This window comes from Microcebus murinus, chromosome 14 (assembly GCF_040939455.1).
Source record: "Microcebus murinus isolate Inina chromosome 14, M.murinus_Inina_mat1.0, whole genome shotgun sequence".
NCBI classification, from domain to species: Eukaryota; Metazoa; Chordata; class Mammalia; order Primates; family Cheirogaleidae; genus Microcebus; species Microcebus murinus.
The window spans coordinates 76,677,377-76,700,296 of NC_134117.1; the positions used below are offsets into that span (position 1 = coordinate 76,677,377).

Below are 22,920 nucleotides of genomic sequence, written 5' to 3' on the forward strand. Positions count from 1 at the left end.
TGAGCCTAGAAAGGGATTTTGCAGTGGTGCCCAAAGGTATTCATTTAGTAAATCATATTTATTGATACAGGATGTTTAATTAAACTGCCAAATAGCTTCTTCATTTTGACTATCATTTTGATTTAAATAAACTCTATTCCGGTTAACATATTGCAGAAGAAATCAAGCTGAAACCTGCACTCTCAAAGAGCCTTTCTTTCATCTGGCAGCTGGATTACAAGAGTATATGTATTAAATAATTTAGAAAGATAAGTTCTTTTAAATGAGTAAAAATTATCACAGGTACTTGTAAACTATTTTTGAAAAAAGATTAGATTTTAGATTTGGTTAAAATAATATCCTACATTAGTGTTCTTTTTCAGAAATAAGTATTGCAAAATTTAGAAAATAAATACATTAATTGTTTTTCCAGAAGTTAACCCTGAATACAGATTTCAGGTAATTAAAAACAGAATCACTTGAAACCTGCATTTCCTTCCCTTTTCCTAATTTATTTCAGTCGCTCAGTAGGATTTTCTCATAGAATTAACTGTTCCCTTTCTGCATAGTTATATAAACTTGCTCTTCTAATCATGAAAAATGTAACCCATTCCAGCACTTACTTAAGTGGACTTTTACTTGAAAGATTTCTGGTTTTAAAGTCAGAGTACATGACTAGAGGCAAATGAATAGTACCTCATCATTTATAGCCACTGAATCTCTATAGTTTTTAAATGCCTTTGGAAAGCTAGATCTTGAGCCCCAAAGCAAATCTTTTTGTGTTAGAAATCTGTTGTGTTAGAAATCTTTTGGTGAACCACTTGCTCAGGTCATATGCTTCCAAAGCCCTGCTTTTCTTTTCTCAGGATAAATTGAATTATATGTTACCAATAACAATGCCACATTGTTTCAAAGAAAATTGAATTAAGTAATGCAAGTGCTGGAAACTAGATGACAAAGGGTAAGCACTGCTTTGGTTACCATGCAAAAGGTCTGTATTAGTTAGCTCAAGTTGCCATAACAAAATACCATAGTCCAGGTAGCTTAAACAACAGAAATTTATTTTCTCACAGTTCTGGAAGCTAGAAATCCCAGATCAAGGTGCTACTGATTCACTTCCTGGTGAGGGCTCTCTTTTTGGTTTGTAGACAGCTGCCTTCTTGCTGTGTGAGCTCTGGTGTCTCTTCCTCATCTTATAAGGACACCAATCCTATTGGATTAGGGCCCCACCCTTGTGACCTTATTTAACTTTTACCACCTCCTCACAGGCCCTATCTCTAATTCCAGGGGCACTGGGGTTAGGGCTTCCCAAATTTTGGGAAGACATAAACATTCAGTCCATAATAGACTCTATTTGTTTGATTACCAAGGACTACTCAGCCCCTAATATCTGCTCTCAAACCCACCTGTGTCTCTTCCCCTATCCTCCCCATCACAAACGCTCAGATGTGGATTTTTTTTTCAGATACCATTTTTGTTCAGTTATTTAACTACCTAGTAACATTATGAATTATAAATGATATTTGCTGGCCGGGCACAGTAGCTCATGCCTGTAATCCTAGCACTCTGGGAGGCTGAGGTGGGAGGATTGCTCCAGGTCAGGAGTTCAAAACCAGCCTGAGCAAGAGCGAGACCCCGTCTCTACTATAAATAGAAAGAAATTAATTAGCCAACTAATATATATATAGAAAAAATTAGCCGGGCATGGTGGCGCATGCCTGTAGTCCCAGCTACTCGGGAGGCTGAGGCAGCAGGATTGCTTGAGCCCAGGAATTTGAGGTTGCTGTGAGCTAGGCTGACACCACGGCACTCACTCTAGCCTGGGCAACAAAGCGAGACTCTGTCTCGAAAATAAATGAATGAATGAATGAATGATATTTGCCTTCAGGAAAGTAACTATGCATTAACTGATTGACCCTAATTGACTTTGGAGGACTAAATGGTACCTTCTCTCTGGAGGAAGATGGATTGGAGAAATGTAGGAGGTCGCAAGTGCCGTCTGACTTGAACAGCCTTGAAGAAGCATGGTTCTAGTTGCTTTCAGTCCTCACCACATGCCATTTGACTCCAAACCAGTTTTCCAGTTCTCTATAATTACAGAATTTCCTTGGAGAAATTTTTTTGTTTTTTTGGAGACAGAGTCCTTGCTCTGTGGCCCAAGCTAGAGTGCTGTGGCATCAGCCTAGCTCACAGCAACCTCAAACTCCTGGGCTCAAGCAATCCTGCTGCTTCAGCCTCCCGAGTAGCTGGGGCTACAGGTATGCGCCACCATGCCCAGCTGATTTTTTTCTATATATTTTTAGTTGTCCAGCTAATGTCTTTCTGTTTTTAGCAGAGACAGCATCTTGCTCTTGCTCAGGCTGGTCTTGAACTCCTGACCTCGAGCAATCCTCCTGCCTTAGCCTCCCAGACTGCCAGAATTACAGGCGTGAGCCACTGCGCCTGGCCTGCCTTGGAGAAAACTTATTTCTTTTTATTACTTGGTAGCAATATAGATTTACTGTTTTGTGAATCGTTAAGGCATTTAAAATCATCCTTCTCCCTCTTTTGTTTTTGGTCTCTTTCAGGTTGTTTGAAGGACGTTCATCAAGGAAACCAGAGAAACTTAAAACTCTCTTCTGCTACTTTAGAAGAGTCACAGAGAAAAGTAAATTCCCTTCATTCTTACTGTAATTTTTCTTGCTGATGGAAATAGTTCAAATCAAGTGATATGTGTGAAACATTTTGAGTTTAAAGCAAACTTTCCTGCCCAAATCACATTGAAACAGTAATATTTTGATATTATAACCTATATTTTATACGTATGTTGTGTGTGTATGTATGTATATATATATATATATATAAGTGTGTGCTGTGAATGTGTGTTGTGGGGGTTTTATATACTCTGAAATCAGACCCATATTCTCTTAAAGCTGCAATATACATCAAAGGATCTTCATGAATGAAAACAGTGAATTAATACTTTCAAATGAAAGTATGTTGACCAGGAAATACATTTTGGATGTTCTTTATTTAAAGAAGCATTTACCAGTTTATTTGCATAGGTCAACTAATGCATTATTTTCCTACCCATTCCTCTCTTTTGTATCCCCCTGAGCCCTTTGTAAAGTTCTTGTGAAACTGTGTTGTACTGACTGTTTACCTGTGTCTGTCTTCCTTTGTTAGACTTTAACCATCTTTCCTTCCTAGACCTAATAGCAGCACCTGAGGCAATAGTGACCAGCTGATAACAGACTGGTTGTTATTGTTACCCATATCTCAGGAGCTGAATGGTCAAGTTTCTTAACACCTCTGAACTTCAGTTTTATCATCTGTGAAATAAAATAATAATGATAATTACCTCATATGGGAGTTACAGATATTTTTTTTTTTTTTCAAGACTCACTCTTTCTGATATGGAGTTACAGATATTAAACAAGAAGATATATGTATAAAAAATGTTAGCTATTGTCAGTGGGTAGCCTTTGCTACCTACTAATTTTAAAGGAAACTACTCAAAAATTTCCTTGTCCTAAGTAGGCCAGGTCAGCCTGGTCAAGTGAAATGAATTCTTTTCAGTTCTGGTCATCCAGCTGTGGGATTGTCTTAAACATGTCCTTGAATCATTTTAAGGTCATTTTTTTCTTTTAATCTTCTTGTGTTGCAATGTACTTGGTATCTTCCCCGTTGAATGTACTACTGTTGGACATTGTTAAATTTTTGGAAAGAAATCAATTATCAGGAGTTTGGTATGTAAGGGGAAAATAACATGCTTTTTTGATAGGGGATTATTTATCTCTTAGCTTGTTGAATTTCAGTTTTACGTCCTGTACTGAATGAAATGTTAAAAAGAAAACACAGAATCTTTCAGGCCTATAAATCTTTCAGACATAAAATCAAATTAGAATTTATGATTTGTTAAAAAGATGACTATTTTCTTTTTTGGCTATTCTAGATCTAAATAGACTTATTATAACTAAGTAATTCAGAGTTTACTTTTTTGTCTTGGGAGTTCAATCATGTATGTCTTCTTTGAAAGCTAACTTGTCTAAGTTTTTAGGATTTCAAATACTTTGAAGAAAAAGCTAAAAGTTTGTTTTTTCAACCAGAAATGCATAAGCCATCATAAATATTGGGAATTAAATTGAAGAAATAAATTGTAATTAGACATTTTATTTTCTGACTTTTTCACTATATGTGGTAGTTTAGTTCTTTGTAGAAATATAGTACAACATTGCTCTAGGTTTTCATGATGTAGAACTAACAACTTAAGGAGGAATACCAAAAAAAATAAAAGAGGTTTGCAGTTTAATGATTAGTTGTATGGAAGTTCTGGAGCCTATTGACTAGAGACTTCAAAAACTTATTTTAAGTGTCATTCATATTTCAGCAAATCTGAGATATCATAGATGGTAAAATGTGTTGTTACATTATATACCTGTAAGAAAGAAAAAACACTCGGGACGAGAAATCTAATAGGGGACCTCTTGCACAAAGCTGGTCCATCAAAGGTCTGTATGCCTAGTCTAAAGATAAATGACAAATTAACCTGGCTGGGAAGAAAAGGGACAATAACAATAAAGAAACTTACAAGTCCTTAACCTTGAAGCAAGGGGGGAAAAATCTCTGAGAATTTGAACCACAAACCCCAAGTTTCAGACCTGGAGTCATACCACCAGTATGGTCCACAAATGCCTGCAGCAGAGGATTTAATTCAAATGGTCTCGGGTCAGTTGTGCTCCCTGATGACAGCAGAAGCAGATTCACATCTTCTCTGGGAAAATTCAACTTACATCTAGAACTCATGGCAAGATACCTCTATTATTCCAAAAGTTGTATTTCAGAAATTTAATACGTGAAAAAAACATGCTTTTTAGAATTGGTAAAATATAATTTTAGGACCAACTTTTCAGTATTGTTAAACATCTATGTTTTATATTTGTGGTGAGGATCTTGAGAGTAAAATATTTTAGAGAGTCTTCTGAATTAAATTATTTTTGATATAGTTTAAGATAAAGCATCTCATAGATTAAGTATTTAAAAATTGATGATCCATATGTAGTATATATTATGATTTTATTATGGGAAATAGTTGATTAACAAAGTACCTTGTTCTGAGGTAAGAGGTGCCTTCTTTTGGAAGAGAGCTAATGTTCTCAAGGAGAGCTAATGTTCTCAAGGCATTTTTTGTTAATAATTATATCTAAAAAACCATGTTCTTCTTGCCTTTTCTCTTGCTTTGACAATGGAGTTATGAATTTCTCTTGGCCTCTGTTAGTATATATGAAGGACATTTAATGTTTTTACTTCTGCTCAGTTACTGGATGAAGATATAGACTTTAGTTACCTATTAATAGAGTTGCTTGTTTAATATTTGAATTATTTGACCTCTTTTGAGTTTCAAATATGCTATTTCACTTAAGGTTAGATATCTAAAGAACATTTTAAGGCTCATGTTAACAAAAATATTTGTTTTCTATGACAACTGCTCCATATGATTTTTGAGTTGTTACTGCTTGTGACTGACAGAAAAGAAATGTGGAATTGTCCGTCGGATTGAAATGATTCCCAGGCTTTCATTGGGCTTTACACCATTATCACTAATACTTCCTGACATCTCTCTTTGCTTAAGACCTTTTTTCATTTTTAATTTTTTAACAGAAGAAAACAGAAATGGCATGGCCTTTTTAGTTCTTTGATTTGAATCAGACAGATTACTTCTGGCCAGCTGATTTACTTGTTTAAAGCTTTTGTCACTAGCTTTTAAAAATTAAATTTAAAAAAAACCTCTAAAATTATTGACTGCATTAATGGTGTTTCATTTTGATCCTCTCAAATCTCTTACTCCTTGAAAAATGTGTCATCTTTCTTTTCTAAACTCTAGAACACAGTAATTCCTCTAGCCAAGCCGCCTACTAATAAGGGGAACGATCATCCAAGCTGTGCTAACTCCAAAGAACATGCCAATGATTTCTTTTTTAATCTTAGACATTTTACTTTACCACAGAACACGTAAATATGTGTCTGTCTGTTCACCAGTCTTTTGAGTGTAGGGTTAAGGCTTTCCTTTGTAAAAGACCTAAAAATTGGAATTCAGTTTTGTCTTTATTGCATAAGCTGTACCAATTATGCATCCTTTTTTTTTTTTGAGACAGAGTCTCGCTTTGTTGCCCAGGCTAGAGTGAGTGCCGTGGCGTCAGCCTAGCTCACAGCAACCTCAAACTCCTGGGCTCGAGTGATCCTTCTGCCTCAGCCTCCCGGGTAGCTGGGACTACAGGCATGCGCCACCATGCCCGGCTAATTTTTTATATATATATCAGTTGGCCAATTAATTTCTTTCTATTTATAGTAGAGACGGGGTCTCGCTCTTGCTCAGGCTGGTTTCGAACTCCTGACCTTGAGCAATCCGCCCGCCTCGGCCTCCCAAGAGCTAGGATTACAGGCGTGAGCCACAGCGCCCGGCCATGCATCCTTTTTTAATAAAAAGTATTATATATGCAGTTTTTAAAACTTTGCCAGGAAGTATTAGCACTCAGATCCTACTGTTGTGCTGTTATTTGTATAGTTTGTTTAGTGAGGTCTTATTATTTTATAGGAGTTCTAATGAAAGGATAGTTTTGTTTTATTTTATTTATTTATTTATTTTTTTTGAGACAGTGTCTCACTTTGTTGCCCAGGCTAGAGTGAGTGCCGTGGCGTCAGCCTACCTCACAGCAAGCTCAAACTCCTGGGCTCAAGCAATCCTTCTGCCTCAACCTCCTGAGTAGCTGGGACTACAGGCATGCACCACCATGCCTGGCTAATTTTTTTCTATATATATTAGTTGGCCAATTAATTTCTTTCTATTTATAGTAGAGACGGGGTTTCGCCCTTGCCCAGGCTGATTTTGAACTCTTGACCTCGAGCAGTCCTCCCTCCTCGGCCGCCCAGAGTGCTAGGATTACAGGCGTGAGCCACCATGCCCTGCTAGGATAGTATTATTTTAAATCAATATTTTATTGTATTTCAACATTAGGGTTGGTATTTCCCAATTTTATAATATAACATAATTAATTTTATAGCCATTGTTAGACCCATTCTTTTACGGAATGTATATGTAATCTTTTCAAAATTGAAACTTATTTTGGGTGTGTTTTTCTTTTATTGCTTTTGTAGAACCTACTGGGTTGGTGACATTTACAAGACAGAGTCTTGAAGATTTTCCAGAATGGGAAAGGTAATAATAATAAAAATAATCCCAGGCCCTTAAAATTAGGACTCTTTTACCATGAGAAGATTCTCTTTTACAGCCCCTGCACAGATGGTTTGTTTCTCAACCTCTAATTGTTCTAGTGCCAGGGAGTTTCTTCTCATAAATGATCCATTGATAGTTCTCATTGTTAGAAAGGTCATGCTTTTTAAATCAAAGTCTACAACCCTTAACTTCTACCATTTTGTCTTAGTTTTGTCTTCCGAAACGAAGTCCCATTTAGAATTAAGGAGTTTTGTGTGTGAAGAGACACTACTATTAAATGGAACACCAGTATTTAAATGTTTCTCTTTACCCTCTTTTTTTGTTAGTATTTTTATTTTATAGCTTTTCTTTCTGAAGAACAAGATTGAGAAAAATCTTCTTATTAGGCTAAAATGTAAACAGTAGTTGTCTAAAATTTGAGTGACAAGAATTTTGAAGTTTGGCAGTCCATATATACTATATGTAGATTATGTGGAAATTGCTAATTTACTGGGTTTTTTTCTTATTTAGCAGAAAATATCAAGGAGAATAATAACAAATCTTAGTTAATTCAGATTTGTAAGATCCTTAGTGTCCTGAAGTAGTTAATACATTTCCTCATCTAGAGTAAATGCCCAATGCAATTAAAGAAATGTGAATAACTTCTTAGATATACACGAGGACATGATCAGGCATATTAAATACATATTTTGGGTGTGTGTTCATGTTACCAATGCCTCCCATTTTCACTTTCTAATTATTTTGATACTAGTTTGTAAATTGTTTTGTTTGGAATTAGTGACGAAGGGAAATAACTCTTAAGGGAAGTTAACTTGAAGGCATATCTGCTTAGGTGGCTTTCCCATGGTGTTTTCATCCATCAAAGATGTTTGTGAGGTGAAAGAAAAGGAAACTTACTTCAGGAGGCTGATTGCATAGTTGAGATGATTATTAATAGAGGGAAGTAGATAAAAGGTTAAGCAACCTGAAGAGAGAGAGAAAAAAAATTGATCTCTGAAGAGAGAGAGAAAGAAAATTGAAAAGGAAGAGAACATGTACAGCATTTTGGAGTCATGGCATATTAAAGATGAAAGGGGCCCCTGGAAGTCATCTGGCCCAGCTGCCTACTAAAAATATCAGTTGGCTCTGTAATACCTGCAACAGATGGAGACTGGACAGCTTCAGGGATGGGAAATTCACTGTTTCACCATAGTCTGTTTCATCATCAGTTGTTTATCACACAGTTTCATTCATTGAAAATGTCTGTCTTCTGCCTCCCTTCTACCTACCTCGTTCTTCCTTTATCTCTGCTCTTGACATACTCCTATTCATTTGTCCTTCTTAAAATATGGTGCCTAAAACTAAAAGTAACATTCTGCTATGTTATCTGGCCCAACCAGAGTATAGTGGATTGTTTTTCTGTGCTCTTCTATTAGTTTCTAACAGGAATGTATATGTTTTTGTTCATATCACTTTGGTGTAGATTTTATGGGTCATTCCAAGAGCTTTTTTTTTTTTTTTTTTCTTTAACAAGTAACTGCTAGTCTATAGAGCTTATTTTTAATTGAGCCAGGATCTCTACTCTGCATCTGATATTCATTTGACACTAATATGAAAGAACACCCATTTGTATGTCACCATGTGGGAGAGACTACCAAGGCTGCTGTGTCAATGAGATGCAGTAATTTTGCCCCTAATAAGACCAAGATTGTTCCCTTAACTTTGATAGGCAGAATTTAACTGGATACCTTGTCTAACTTATTTTTATTTCATTAATCTCTTTTTTGTTTTAGCTGCTTCATAAATGAGTTGGAGAATGTAATTAAAATCAATCTCCCAGACTCCATAGAACCAGAGACATGCATTCACTTAAGGAGGGAGGCTGAAGAAGAGATGATTGTTGGTGTTCCCAAGAGTAAGGGGCCAAATGGGTGCCAGGAACATAGAGGCTTTTCTGAAATTCCAAGTCTCTGTTATGTTGTAGTTAACCTTTTGATTATCAGTGAATATCTTAGCCAGGCTTAATCACAGAGCCAGAATTGTCTGTGTTTTTGATTCCTGATGTAGGGATGTAGAGGATTTGCTGGGACTGGAAAGGGAGATCTATTGGGAAGTTGGAGGATGTTTCAAAACAAAAAGTTTCTAGCAATTTCATAATTTTATTGAGAACTGTACTATAAAGTTGCCAACTTCAGTATGGAGAATAGATGACAACAGATGGAATTTCTGTTTTGAAGTTTTGACTGACAGCCCAGAGATTTTTGTATTATATTTCTTTATCTTTTCAGTAGTATCCTCACAGGTGGTCTCCCTCTGAATAAAATGACTGGGAAAGTAGGACCCAAAAAAAGAATGTTAAAAAAAAATCAAATTTTGGGAAAGTAATTTTTCTAGAAATATAGCATATTGGTTAAGAGCTTGAGCCACTGAATTAGGCTACCTAGGTTCAAATAAATTTTTGCTACTTTATTTACTAGCCATGGGCAGGTTATTTAAATGTTTCGTGCTCTGTTTTCCCATTTATAAAAGGAGATAGTAATAGGGTTGTTATGAGTACTAAATGAATTAATATAAATAAAGCTCTTGGAACAGAACCTATATAGAATTACCTTGAGTTTAAGGTTATCAGTCTCTTGGGCTGGCATTTTGCCAGAAATGTATTTGGAGTCATTGAAACCAAGAAAGAAGGAAGCAAGTGAACCTGAGTAAATAGTGCCTTGCCAGCTAGCCTCCTAAATTATTTTTTAAAAATATAATTACCTCCCCCACAAAAATAAAGTTATTGCCACCCTTAGGAGTTTGAATCTCATCTGTTACATTTATTACAATTTATATTTTTTATTCAGTAAGTGATCAGGAGAAAAATTCAGTAAGGAAAAAATGCTATAAAATACTATTAATATGATAAAATTGGATTTTAATATCATCTAAACCAGGTATATACCTCAGTGACCATAGTGAAAAGGAAAGAAACTAATTGTACCTTCAAAATGCCTTACAGGTATTAGGTTCATTTGTCAACCATATTCATATAAAAATACTGTAGTTCAAAATTTCTATGACATGTGTTTTCATTAAGACACATGCTGCTGACACATACACATAGTTATCAAACTAGTGAAAATAGAGCCCATCTGACAGTCATATATGATTTATTGCCAGTTTTTCTATATTTTTCCTCAAGTTGCAACTATAGCATAATAAAATTTCATAGATGTTAATTTTTCTGTATTTTAAGTTTTTCAACTGTTTTAAAGAAGAGAAACTTTGATATTATTTACAGGAAGAGCAGGTTTCAAATAGTATGTTGTCTCATTTTGATTTAAATATGTATATTTATATATTTGAATAAGAAAAAGTTTTGGAGGACAATATCAAAAATATTAATAATGGGTATCTGTTTATGGCTTTTGAGATTAGGGGTGGTTTTGATTTTTTTATAGTTATCTATATTTGCAGATTTGTCTGTAGTGAATTACTCGTCATTAAAAAAGAATAAGGGATCTGAGATGGTTCTAGCTTGAGTTTCAGAATTCATAGAATTTTTAAAAATTGGAAAACATATACTAAAAAATGAATAAGGGAATATCTTGTTATATTGTAGATGTGAAAAATCCTTGACGCGATTGCATGTCACTTACGAAGGTACCATAGAAGGAAATGGCCGAGGCATGCTACAGGTAGGTGAGCTTCAGTAGTGTCTGTGTGTTTAGGGCCTTCTCTTGTCAAGCTTCTGACAGCACAAGAAATTTGAAAAACTGTCTCCTAAACTGATTTAATACAAAGAAGCATGATAGCAGAATGGAGAAAAACACCAAACAGATCACTTTGACAGCCTCAGTAATGTTATTTGCCAGTGTATGCTCTCTGTTTCTTACATGTGCTTCTTTAAAAAGCCTTTGACAGAAAATCCCAAGATCTGGACAACATCAGTCCTCTTGGTTCAGACATTGATTGTAGGTTGACAGTGGAGGAAGTTCCCAGGGTATAGTCTTGACAAGCTTTCACCAGGCAGTTTTGGTCTTTTTCTTTAAAGACACTTGCTGTGCCCCAAATGATGACCAGCTTGAGTTGTTTTTCTGCCACCCACAACCTTATTTAGGTCTAGGAGGCAGGCATCTGATTGATTAGAAAGACCTGTCTCCCATGTGTAACAATTTTAGGCACATGAGCTAGCTGTGCTTGCTAGTGTCCTTTTCCCTGTTATAGAGTAGGTAATTCTTTCCATCCCCCAATCCTCATTATCGCCCCTCTAAAAGGTATTTTTGGAGAAAGGGGTCAACAAAACACCTCATGTATTTAGCTTGAAAATGTAGTAACACCTAACCTAATCTTTTGATTTGTAGTAGTTTTTTTGAATTCAATAATCAGAGACAAAATATTAGTGTTTTGTGTTCTTTATCCCATTTATAGGAGCATTGTAAACTTAGTTTTCTTTGACAGTAGCTTGTACACTATCCCATTTGTACTGGTAATAGCTGATTTTTCTTCTTAGCTCCTTCTTTGATGTTTATGTTGGGTCAGAAGCTAAAGAAAGCAGTTGCCTGAAAATGGGCTGATTTCTTAGAATAATTTAATGTTTATTATAAAATGACTAGACTGAGTGTGGCTACTTATTATATGTTGCAAATGACCAATGAAACTGAGATTCTTTTTAGAATGGTGTTTTTATTTGGAAATATTTGTAATTAAAATCTTTAAAAGGACAAACCATGTTTAGCTTTAAATCACCTTCTCCCAGTGGTTATTTAAGTGTATAAATAAAAACACTTAGGATAACTGAATTAATATTTGTCCTGTATTTAGCTTTGGCACAAAACAAAGCAAAACATACTTTAATCTGTATTTAATCATATACTTCTATTTAAAAATATAATTTTAAAATATGTTTAAATATTGTTTCAAACAACTATTATTCTTTCCCCCACATTCTTTGCTTGATTAAGTTCTTTCCTACATTAAAGTCTTGGATGCACTGAGGGATTCTTAACACGCATGAACAAAGCTATTGCTAGTTAGCACCACAGGAATGCTGACCTTTATTACAATACAATTTAATAAGGAATTATTTAACAGTAGTCAAGACTGGGATTCTCCCCCATTTGCCTGGAATATATTATAGATGAAATGTGAGACCTCGGTAGATTAAAAGAATACCATAAAGGCTTCTAACTATTAATTGTTCTCCATACTCATGCCAGGTCTCCCCAGGAGATCAGTGAATATTGTATTGCAATGCTACAAAGCTCCTTGTGTAGAATATAAATTACATTATGCTGAATGGCAACAACAACAAACCCTCTCTAAGGAGTGTTATCATTTCTCTCTTTTCATCAAGTTATAATTCAGAAGATGAGTAATCTGAACAAGTAGCTTTAAAGTAATGACACTTGGAAAATGACTGGTTAAAAATAAAGAAGCACTTATATGCTTGTTTTCATGTACTGGAACAGGTTTTTCACCTGTTATAGAGAGCCTCTCATTAAGAACTTTCTTAAGTAGGGGAAACTTTGGTTTTCTAAAAGACCTCTGCTTTTAGAGACTTACTTACTTTAGTATATTTATTTCTGTGCATACCTTTTAAGTAATAAATGTTGGAATTTTGTTCAAAGAGTGAACAATAGCATGTACATTGAATGTATTCCATGATCATTACATAAGTTGGATAGAGCTTATTCTTTTATTTTAGTTACATTACCTTATTCCAGTAAAAATTAAGTTAGGCCGATCTCAAACCTTGTCTGTTTCTCATTTGTATTCACAATGCCATTATACTAACAGGCACTCAGCCAGTCTCTAGTTCTCAAGTGCAGGGCATTTTATTTCTTTGCTGGGTCTCCTCTCTTTCCTTTACTTTAACACTGCCCTGTTTGAAGCCCTAGTAGTGCTTGTCTAAACTATTTAGTAGTCACCTAACCAGGCTCTTTGCTTTTAATTTTACACTTTTCCAGTTTTTTCTTTAAACTCTAGCCTGAATTATCTTCCTAAAACACAGATTCAGTTGTTACTTGAGTCTTTCCCAGAACCTTCAGAAGTACATAACAATTCTCTAGAACCACCTCATCACCTTCTACGTACTCTGCGTTGCAGGTAGGCATGAGGAATCTGTTTACCATTTCCCTCATGCAGCAATTTACATTTGGTTTTTTCCCTATGTCCTTGCATAGCTATTCCCTCCGCCTGCATGTCAGCTAAGTCTGGATTGAATGCCACGTCCTCTTGTAACGCTCCCCTACCTCCTCCCACGTTCCAATTTTAGTTAATTGTATTATTTGGGAAATATCGAATACATACTTGTAGGTTCTTTAATAATCAACTTATCATTCTGCTTATGTGCCTGACTCCCATCTAGATTGCAAATGCTGTGAGGCTGGGAACCACACACGTCTTATTCATCTTTGTATCCCATGATTCCCAGCACAGTATTTGTTGAATAAATATTTGTTGATTTGAACAGTTTAAGCCATGAAGCCCCTTTGCCCAAAGACCTTATATGTAGTAGCTAACAAATTCTAATTAACAGCCTAGTTTCACCAAAATTAGCACTCTATATAAGCTAAAGAGTCAATCTGTGTTTTTAGCATTGATTTTAGTACTCCAGAATACAAACTCAAATACAAATTCTCTGTGGTAACTCATTTTAAGAACTTATCAGTAGTATATTTCTGTATTTTCTGGTAGTTCTTCTATGGTGAAAGAAGACTACCTTGCCTTCTACTAATTTCTGTCTTTTCACATATTTTTACATATCAAAAGATTGATATTCTATTTCATTATTTTGTAAAATAGTCTTCAGATTATCATTTAATATCAGTCGCTTTAGAGAACATGAACAAGTTTTAAGAAATCTTATATTTTACAATAGTTTGAAAGCGTATAACCCTCTCTTACAGTACTTAGTAAATTCTCTTTTTCTTGTGTGTATGACTACGTATGTACACAAGTTTTGTGGGGAGGTGTGTAATCCAGCTCCTCAGGTAGAATAAAGTAAAGATGGACATCATTTCTTACATATTGCCATATAGGGCCTGACATAGTGTTGGATACATTGTAGTGCTTAGTGAGGTTAAGACAAACTGAAATAATGCTGGCAGGTTGGGTTTGCCTTCTCCTGAGGAGTATGTAGCTCCTCTGTATTAGTAGGAGCTTGGTAATCCCATCAAGTACTTCACATAAAGCTTATATAGAGTTTCAAGCAAAGTTGGAAATATTGATTTAGTTGAATTTTTGTCATTATAATACTAGGTTTTCTTTCTTCCTTCTTTCTTTTACTACATTTTTAAAAAATAGCAATTTTCACACATTTGGGGGTTTGCAGTTAAATTTAGAAAGACAAATATTCTATTCCTTTATTCTTCCAATAAAATTGAAAAAGGTTACCCCCAAACAGTCAATTACTATTTATATACCTCTAAGTATGCGTTCTATTGTCAGTCTTCCATTTTATTTTGAAAATGATCTGTTTCAATTAAAATAGATAATTTTTTAAAGTTATTTGTTCTTTAGGGCAAGTGTTTGATGGCCATATTATATAAGAAAGTTATAATATATTAAAGTCATATGAAATACCTAAAGGGAAATTAAGTAGTGAGTGCGGGGAATTGACCTTGAAACCTTCCCAGATAAAAGACTTCTCTTGATTTGTGGCCCTTGGGGTACAAATAAGGTTTATAAACAAGAATCCATATAATACATACTATTTTGCCTAAGAGCTTCATTTTCTAGGTTCCTTTTACAGTTTTAGGATCCAAAGAAATACGCAGGGATGTTAACTGCAATGAGATGAAAGAATACAAGCAACTGTTATCTGTCCTTCTTGGGATGGGCTAATTTGGGGATTGATTTTCATGGCAGAGGAATAGAAGATTAGAATTTAGAGGGTGTTTGCTTCTTTATCATATATGTAAGTAATTTTAGACCATTATTTAACATGTCACATTTTCCCAAATAGGTGGATTTTGCAAATCGCTTCGTTGGAGGTGGTGTAACCAGTGCAGGACTTGTGCAAGAAGAAATCCGCTTTTTAATCAATCCTGAGTTGATTGTTTCACGACTCTTCACTGAGGTGCTGGATCACAATGAATGTCTTATTATCACAGGTTAGTTTTGGGAAGTCTGGATAACAGGATAGTTTTCCCCCCATCTATGAATGTCTGTGATGAAGACTAGATACTACCCAGGTATAACTTTGCTCTTCCATGGGCATTAGTCCCAATTGTTTTTTTTTTAAACAGAGTCTCACTCTATTGCCCAAGCTGGAGTGCCAATGGAGTCAGCCTAGCTCACAGCAACCTTGAACTCCTGGGCTCAAGTGATCCTCCTGCCTCAGCCTCCCAAGGAGCTGGGACTACAGATACGTACTACCATGCCCAGCTAATTTTTTCTATTTTTAGTAGAGATGGGGTCTCACACTTGCTCAGGCTATTATTGAACTCCTGATCTCAAGCTTTCCTACCTCGGCCTCCCAGAGGTGCTAGGATTACAGACATGAGCCACTGCACTTGGCCTGGTCCTGATATTTTTATTCATTAATTTATACTTGCTTTTTGAAATTGTTACAGTCTCATTTTCCTAGTCTTGAGTAAAACATTTTATCCCTACCTTTTCTTTCTTGGCATCTTTATCTGAGGAACAGAGGTAAAAACTATTCAGTTATCCTCCAGTTTGAAATTGTATGATAAGATACAATGCTCCAGGGGGGGAAATGGGCATTTATTGAAACCTTAAAATCTGTACCCCCATAATATGCCGAAATAAAAAAAAAAAAGATACAATGCTCCAAAAAAGAACATAGTGATAGACCTTTGAGTATGTATTCTATTGTCATTCTTCCATTATATTTTGAAAATGAATTGTTTCAATTAAAAATAGATAATTTTTTTAAGTTATTTGTTATACTTCAATATGGAGACAGTAAATAAATATAAAAAGCAGATTTACAGCATTTAGAGAGAGCCAATACAACAGTGAGCTTTATGGGAGAAAAATCAGTAATTGTATGTTCACCCTAATTTCTAATCTTAAAGGAAAAAGTATTATTATCTTAATGCTTCTCCTTGATTTCTTTAAGTTAATATGGGAAGAGGGGGTAGAAATTTAGTCAAATTTATATTGTAGGTCTGATAGAGATTTAAATTTTCTTTTATTTAAATTTCTTCAAACTGTCATACTATTTTCTTGTGAATGAGCTATAAAAATTAATGATTACCTCATGCCTCTTAAGAGACCCTTAATCAGCCACCATATATAAGCTGAGCCTTTTATTCAAATACCTAAAAGAACATTCCTACCTAAAAGCCATAATACACCATCAATTGTTGGTACTTTTTTTCCCCTGCAAAACTGGAATTCTTATTTCATCTTGGAATCTATTGCTGCTTTTAAACGAGTGTAGGAGAGTAACCACTCACCTGGGTTGAGAATCTGGTTTATTGTTATTCCCAAAGATCACAGTAAGAGAAAAACCATCCCCTGTGTGTTGAATGAAATATGTACTCAACTGAATTACCTCCCAAGAGGTATCTGAAAAAACTGACTCCAAGATATATCTAATCTTGAAGCCACACTCTTTGCTTCCATTACATTTGTAGGCAACCTTCAGGAGCATATCTTGGTCCATAAGTTTTGCTTTAAAGATTCTCTCTTTTGTCTTTGTCTTTCAGCAGTTTGATTATGTCTCTAGGAGTGGATCTCTTTCACTTTATCCTACTTGGAGTTCATTGAGTTACTTGAGTATTTAGATTAATGGTTGGCATCAAATTTGGTAAATTTTATGCCCCTTTCTCTCCTCCTCTTCTGGGACTCCCAAATTATTATATTTTGATGTATTTGATGTTGGTCTCTAAATCTGTGTTTTTCTTCATTCTTTATTCTTTCTGTTCTTCAGATTGGATTATCTCAACCTCTCTTCAAGTTCACTGATTATTTCTTCTGCCTGCTCTAATCTGCTTTGAATTCTAATAAATTTTTTATTTTAGTTTTGTACTTTTCAATTCCAAAATTTCTATTTCTTTCTTTTTTTATAATTTCTATCTCTTTGATCTCTATTTAAGAAGTAACATTCTCATACTTTCCTTTAGTTCTTTAGATATAGTTTTCTTTAGTTGTTTGAACATATTTAAAATAGCTGATGTAAAGTCTTAGTCTAATAAGTCCAATGTCTGGGCTCCTCAAGGGGCAGTTACTATTGACTCCTTTTTTTGCCGGGTATAGGGCATACTTTTTCGTTTTTATCTATGTCTCATAATTTTTTGTTAGAAACTGGACATTTTAAATACTATAATGTGGTTACCCTGGAAATCATATTTTCCCTTTTCATCAGAGCTCATTGTCGTTGCTGTTTCTTATTTGTTTAATGACTTTTCTAAACTAATTTTATAAAGTCACTGTTCTTTCTCATGTGTGGCTGGTGAAGTTTCTGCTCAGTTAGGTTAGTGGTCTGCTAATGTTTGAAGAGATTTCCTTAAATACCTAAAACTAAGTCTCTCAGTCTTTGCTGAAGGGCTCTATATGCATGTTGGTGCTCACCTTCAATATGCTACCAGGCACTTGATGACTCTGCCTTAGCCTTCACTTCCTACTTACACAGAGCCTCAAGGTCAGGCAAAGGGGAGAGCTGAGGGCCTTCTCAAATATTTCCCAATCATTTGCACAGCTATGGGCATGCATGTGGTCTTCTCGATTCCTAAGAATATATTAGAACTTTTCAAAGCCCTTTATGTACATCTCAGGCCTCAGCTTTTCCTTTGAAGCTTTTTGATTAGCCTATTGTTTGCCCCAACTATTAGCCATCACTTCAGGCAGCCTTAGTGTTAAATAATTTCCTGTAATTGTTTTCATCAAACACTTGTGAGGATTAGTCTTTTCAGATTGGGCACACTCCAAGTCCAGTAAAGTAAAGACAGCCCTCTGAGTGAGGTTTTTCTGGGGACTACCAGACAGGTAAAATATTGACAGTTCTCTAAGAATGGGACTTTGAAAGAGTTTCAGTCTTCATATGCCTCTCTGGTGGCTGCCAGGCTGCTGATTTTCTCACTGATTATGTAAGACAGGTTTTTAAGTTACAGTGGAGCTTGGGAGAGTGGGATAGGAATAGGGTAAATGAAAGCATCACGAAGTTTTTGTTTTTACAAAGATATAGCCAGTTTTCCTTGAATAAATACTCCCTGGATTGCTGCAGCCTTTGCTTAGTTTCCATACTTGATTCTTACTATGATTCTCACATTGTTCTCATAGCTTTCATGGAAAAGAGAATTTTTAGCAGTTTTTACTTCACCATTTTTGCTGATGTCTCCTTATCTTTTGTAAGCACCCATTGGTAAAGGGGCTTTCAGTGAGTTATTCTATATCATTTAGACATCCTATATTAATTCTTATCCCTGTGTTTCTGCTGTTTTGATAAGGTAACAGACAATTTTTAATTGTCTGAGTTTCTGTAAAAAATTAAGATTGGAACCTCAGCAAACAAATTTCTTCTTAGGTACAACCTCAGTCAGCTATTTGAAGTGACAGTATTTCACCCAGAATTCTGAGATTATGATCCAAATTATACTAAAATGGAAAGATAAACCTCTTTAATTCTCAAAATTTCCTTAATTCACATATTGGTCATCAAGCTACATTTGTTGGTTATCATGTATAGCTGCAATCACCAGCCCGTGGGCTGTGAACTGGTACTGGTCTGGTACCCGCTGGTGGCCTGTTAGGAACAGGCCCGAACAGCAGGAGGTGAGTGGAGGTGAGCAAGCAAAGCTTTGTCTGTATTTACAGCTGCTCCCCGTTGCTTGCATCACCAAATAAGCTCCGCCTCCCATCAGATCAGCCACAGTGGCATTAGATTCTCATACAAGTGCAAACCCAACTGTAAACTGCATATGCGAGTGATCTGTGTTCCGTGCTCTTTATGTGAATCTAATGCCTGATGATCTGAGGTGGAGCTGAGGCGGTGATGCTAGAGCTTAGGGAGTGGTTGCAAATACAGATTATCATTAGCAGAGAGGTCTTACTACACAATAAATGTAATGCGCTTGAATCATCCCCAAACCATCTCGCCCATCCCCTGTCTGCAGCCTAATTATCTTCCATGAAAGCAGTTCCCAGTGCCAAAAGGTTGGGGACTGCTGATGTATAGGAAGGATGCAGGTGGTGGGAGGGTAAGAGTGTAAGGAATTATAGAACAAAAAATTAAAATAACCTGGCATAAATCTATTGTTAGGCAACTAAATGCTTGGAATATTGATCTCACACTGTATTTGGGAGCTCTGAAGGTTTGGAATGTGACTGTCTCTGTCATTTGAGTATATTGAATAATACTTTAAAAGATTTTTAATATTTAACAGCTATGCTAGATTTGAACTGAAGACTCATAACAAAATATTCCATCAATTTTTAAGGCGAATATACATCATTGAAATAAAAAACTTGGCAAAATACTGGCATTAAAACTTAAAGATAATTTACTTCATTTGCTTCATTTCTCTTGAAAGTAGTAAGTACCTTGTCATCTGTTGTTAGTGTTGCTGTAGATAAAGGATGTCATTTCCCTTAGGAATAAAGTAAGAATGTTAAAAGAAAAACATTAGGATATTTTCTTTTTTAAAGATAGTGTCTTCCTGGTCTAAAAAAGGATTACTTTGGACTTACATCAGTTCTCTAACTTACCTGCAGCCATTGTAAAATCAATGGAAAATTGCAGATCCCTGACTCACTTTTAGATCTATAATTACCTCAGGCTAAGGACATTTGGGGTGACTTTTAACTCAGCATTTTTTCCCACATCCACTTAACTTTATTGCAGTGCCTCCTAATTAATATCTGTGATGTGATGTTCCCTTAATGGAAATGGCCATTTCATCATCTATTTGATGTCTGGATGTCTGCCATCTCCCTTCTTAGGAGACTCTTAACCATGCACTGCAATCTATCTGCCTGATCAATTCCATTCCTTCAATGATGCACCCAGGCTCAGTGAGCTAATGGCTGTGAGTGTGCTGCCTGAATCTGTAGAAGAGTTTGAGAAATTGGAAATAAATTAAATTTATCATCATCGTGGGACATCTGGTTGGTATCAGACTTTTAAATGAATATGAAACAGGTCATGCAAACAGGCAAATACTTTTATCTAGACAGTGTTATCCCTCTATTTACTGTGATCCTCCCTGGGGCAGCCATGAGTTAAAACCTTTCAGTAAGTATGAATAGAGGAAAAGAATTTTTTTGTTTGTTTGTTTTTAAGGCAGAGTCTCACTTTTTGCCTAGGCTAGAGTGCCATGGCATCAGCCTACCTCACAGCAACCTCAAACTCCTGGCCTCAAGCAATCCTTCTGCCTCAGCTTCTCAAATAGCTGGGACTACAGGCATGCGCCACCATGCCCAGATAATTTTTCTATATATTTTTAGTTGGCCAATTAATTTCTTTCTATTTTTAGTAGAGACAGGGTCTTGCTCTTGCTCAGGCTGGTTTCAAACTCCTGATCTTGAGCGATCCGTCCTCCTTGGCCTCCCAGAGTGCTAGGATTACAAGCGTGAGCCACTGCGCCCAGCCTGAGGAAAAAAATTAAAACTCTAGTCTTCTCTTTTCCTTTTTCCGTTCTTTCATTTGCTTCTCTATAATTGCCATCCCTAACCCCCAGACCACGGACTGGTACTAGTCCGTGGTCTGTTAGGGACCAGGCCACAGAGCTCTGCAGCCATGTCGCTGCTGGCATCACCATCTGAATTCCACTCCCCACCCACCCATGGAAAAATTGTCTTCCATGAAACCATTCCCTGGTACCAAAAAGGTTGGGAACTGCTGCTCTACAACATCCAGCAAAAATAACTTCAATACCAAAGTGAGTTAAGTGGCTCTGGGGGGGGGGGTTGTTTTGTTGTTTGTTTGGTGACCACATAAAGCAGATGCCTAGACATGGAGCAGAGTATTCGTATATTTAACATAAAACCTGCCCTCTAGTGAATCAGATCATCCCAGACATTACAAGTCCTTACATCTTTTCTGAGTGTCAGCTGAGCTGATATTAATAGAAATGACTACAAGTAGACAGCATTGCTTATAATACTGGGGTCAACTTACAGCATTACAATGCCAGAAGTGCTTATCACTACAAAAACAGCCCAGTTGCTAAATGACGCCGGCTTATTGAGAAAGATCCAGATTCTGTGGGAGTTTTCCTAAAATGTTTGGAAATCAAACATTTTCTTACTTGTGCTTATCTTTTCTAAATTTTTATTAATCATGAGAATTAAAAGCAAGAGTGTTCTAATTACTACATACTCACCACTGTAGGAGTGATGCTAATGAAATTTGGATAGATGTCTTTCATATAAACCTCTTGCCAAGGGTCCGTTGGTAAGTAGAAATTTTTTAATCTCCAAATAGTTTTTCCTGTGTTCATTACAAACTTTTATTCCTAGTAAGAGAAACTAAGAATGTTTCTTACTCTACTACATCTAAAAACTCATAAAGTTGTCATGAACTCTTTTTTTTTTTCTTTTTTTGAGATAAAGTCTCTCTTTGTTGCCCAGGCTAGAGTGAGTACCGTGGTGTCAGCCTAGCTCACAGCAACCTCAAACTCCTGGGCTCATGCATTCCTACTGCCTCAGCCTCCAGAGTAGCTGGGACTACAGGCATGTGCCACCATGCCTGGCTAATTTTTTCTATATATATTATTTGGCCAATTAATTTCTTTCTATTTATAGTAGAGACGGGGTCTCGCTCTTGCTCAGGCTGGTTTCGAACTCCTGACCTTGAGCAATCCACCCGCCTCAGCCTCCCAGAGTGCTAGGATTACAGGCGTGAGCCACCGTGCCCAGCCGGGTCATGAACTCTTGATAAGATTTTAATGGGTTCCTTCTAGTTTTTTCCTTTAGTAAAGGTCTATCTTTGACCAGGAAGTCTTATGGGCCATCCCTAGAAAGAGCTATCACAAAGGTCAGTCTTATGTTGTTGTTTACCTTTGCATTTTCATCATAGTTGATTAATAAATTTCAATTTTAAACGAGTTAAAGCTATTCCTTTTTTGAAGGAGACAGTGGCATAATTTTAAAAAGTGTCTACTTAGAAAACCCAGGATTTAATTTGTTTAGAACAAAAGCATTTGTATTTGCATTTTTGATTTCCTGTACCTGAAGGAACTAAATCTACTCTTAATCATCTCAAGAAAGAAGACTGAAATGATCCTAACTTGAAATAAAAAATATATCTTATATTTTTCAACCACTTTCTTTGCGAAAGACAGAACAGATATTTGTTTTTATAGTTAAGAAATCAGAATAGGTAGTTTGTCTCATGAACAGGAAAAACGAGGCTTTCTACTGTTAGGCCAGAAATAGAAAACAAGAAGAGTGTTTCTGGCTATCTTGGTTCCAATCAGTCCAGTAGACCAGGTCATTTTTAACCCTCACATAAATAGTCATCTATCTTAGGTTTCTGTACCCCCTTACTAAGTTAAGCACCAATACTGACTGTTTCATGATTTTGAAAGATATTTACTTGTCTTATTTAGTTTGCCAAGAAATTCTATGAAGTAAAGAACATAAGAGTTATTAACATCCCTGAATTTGTTGATGATGTAATGAAGTGTAGTGAGGTTTGGTTATCTAACGTCACCTGGCTAGTAAAGATTCATTTTAGGTTGCTCATGTTTCCTGATCTCAATGTGATGCTCTTTTTACCATGCCTTGTTGTCTCTATAGGTGTAAATTTTTTGTATTTGTCAATTATGTAGTGCCTTCAGACTATTTCTGGACTC

At 35.9% G+C, this 22,920-nt stretch overlaps 1 protein-coding gene across 1 annotated transcript in view; it reads left to right on the forward strand.

The window, feature by feature from the left end:
• LOC105860117 (poly(ADP-ribose) glycohydrolase) overlaps nt 1-22,920 on the forward strand; it is a 128,036-nt gene that overhangs the window by 69,997 nt on the left and 35,119 nt on the right. The window contains 4 exon segments of the mRNA XM_012744592.2: nt 2,547-2,626; nt 7,114-7,174; nt 10,776-10,851; nt 15,123-15,270. Coding sequence (XP_012600046.2) covers nt 2,547-2,626; nt 7,114-7,174; nt 10,776-10,851; nt 15,123-15,270 — 365 coding nt within the window.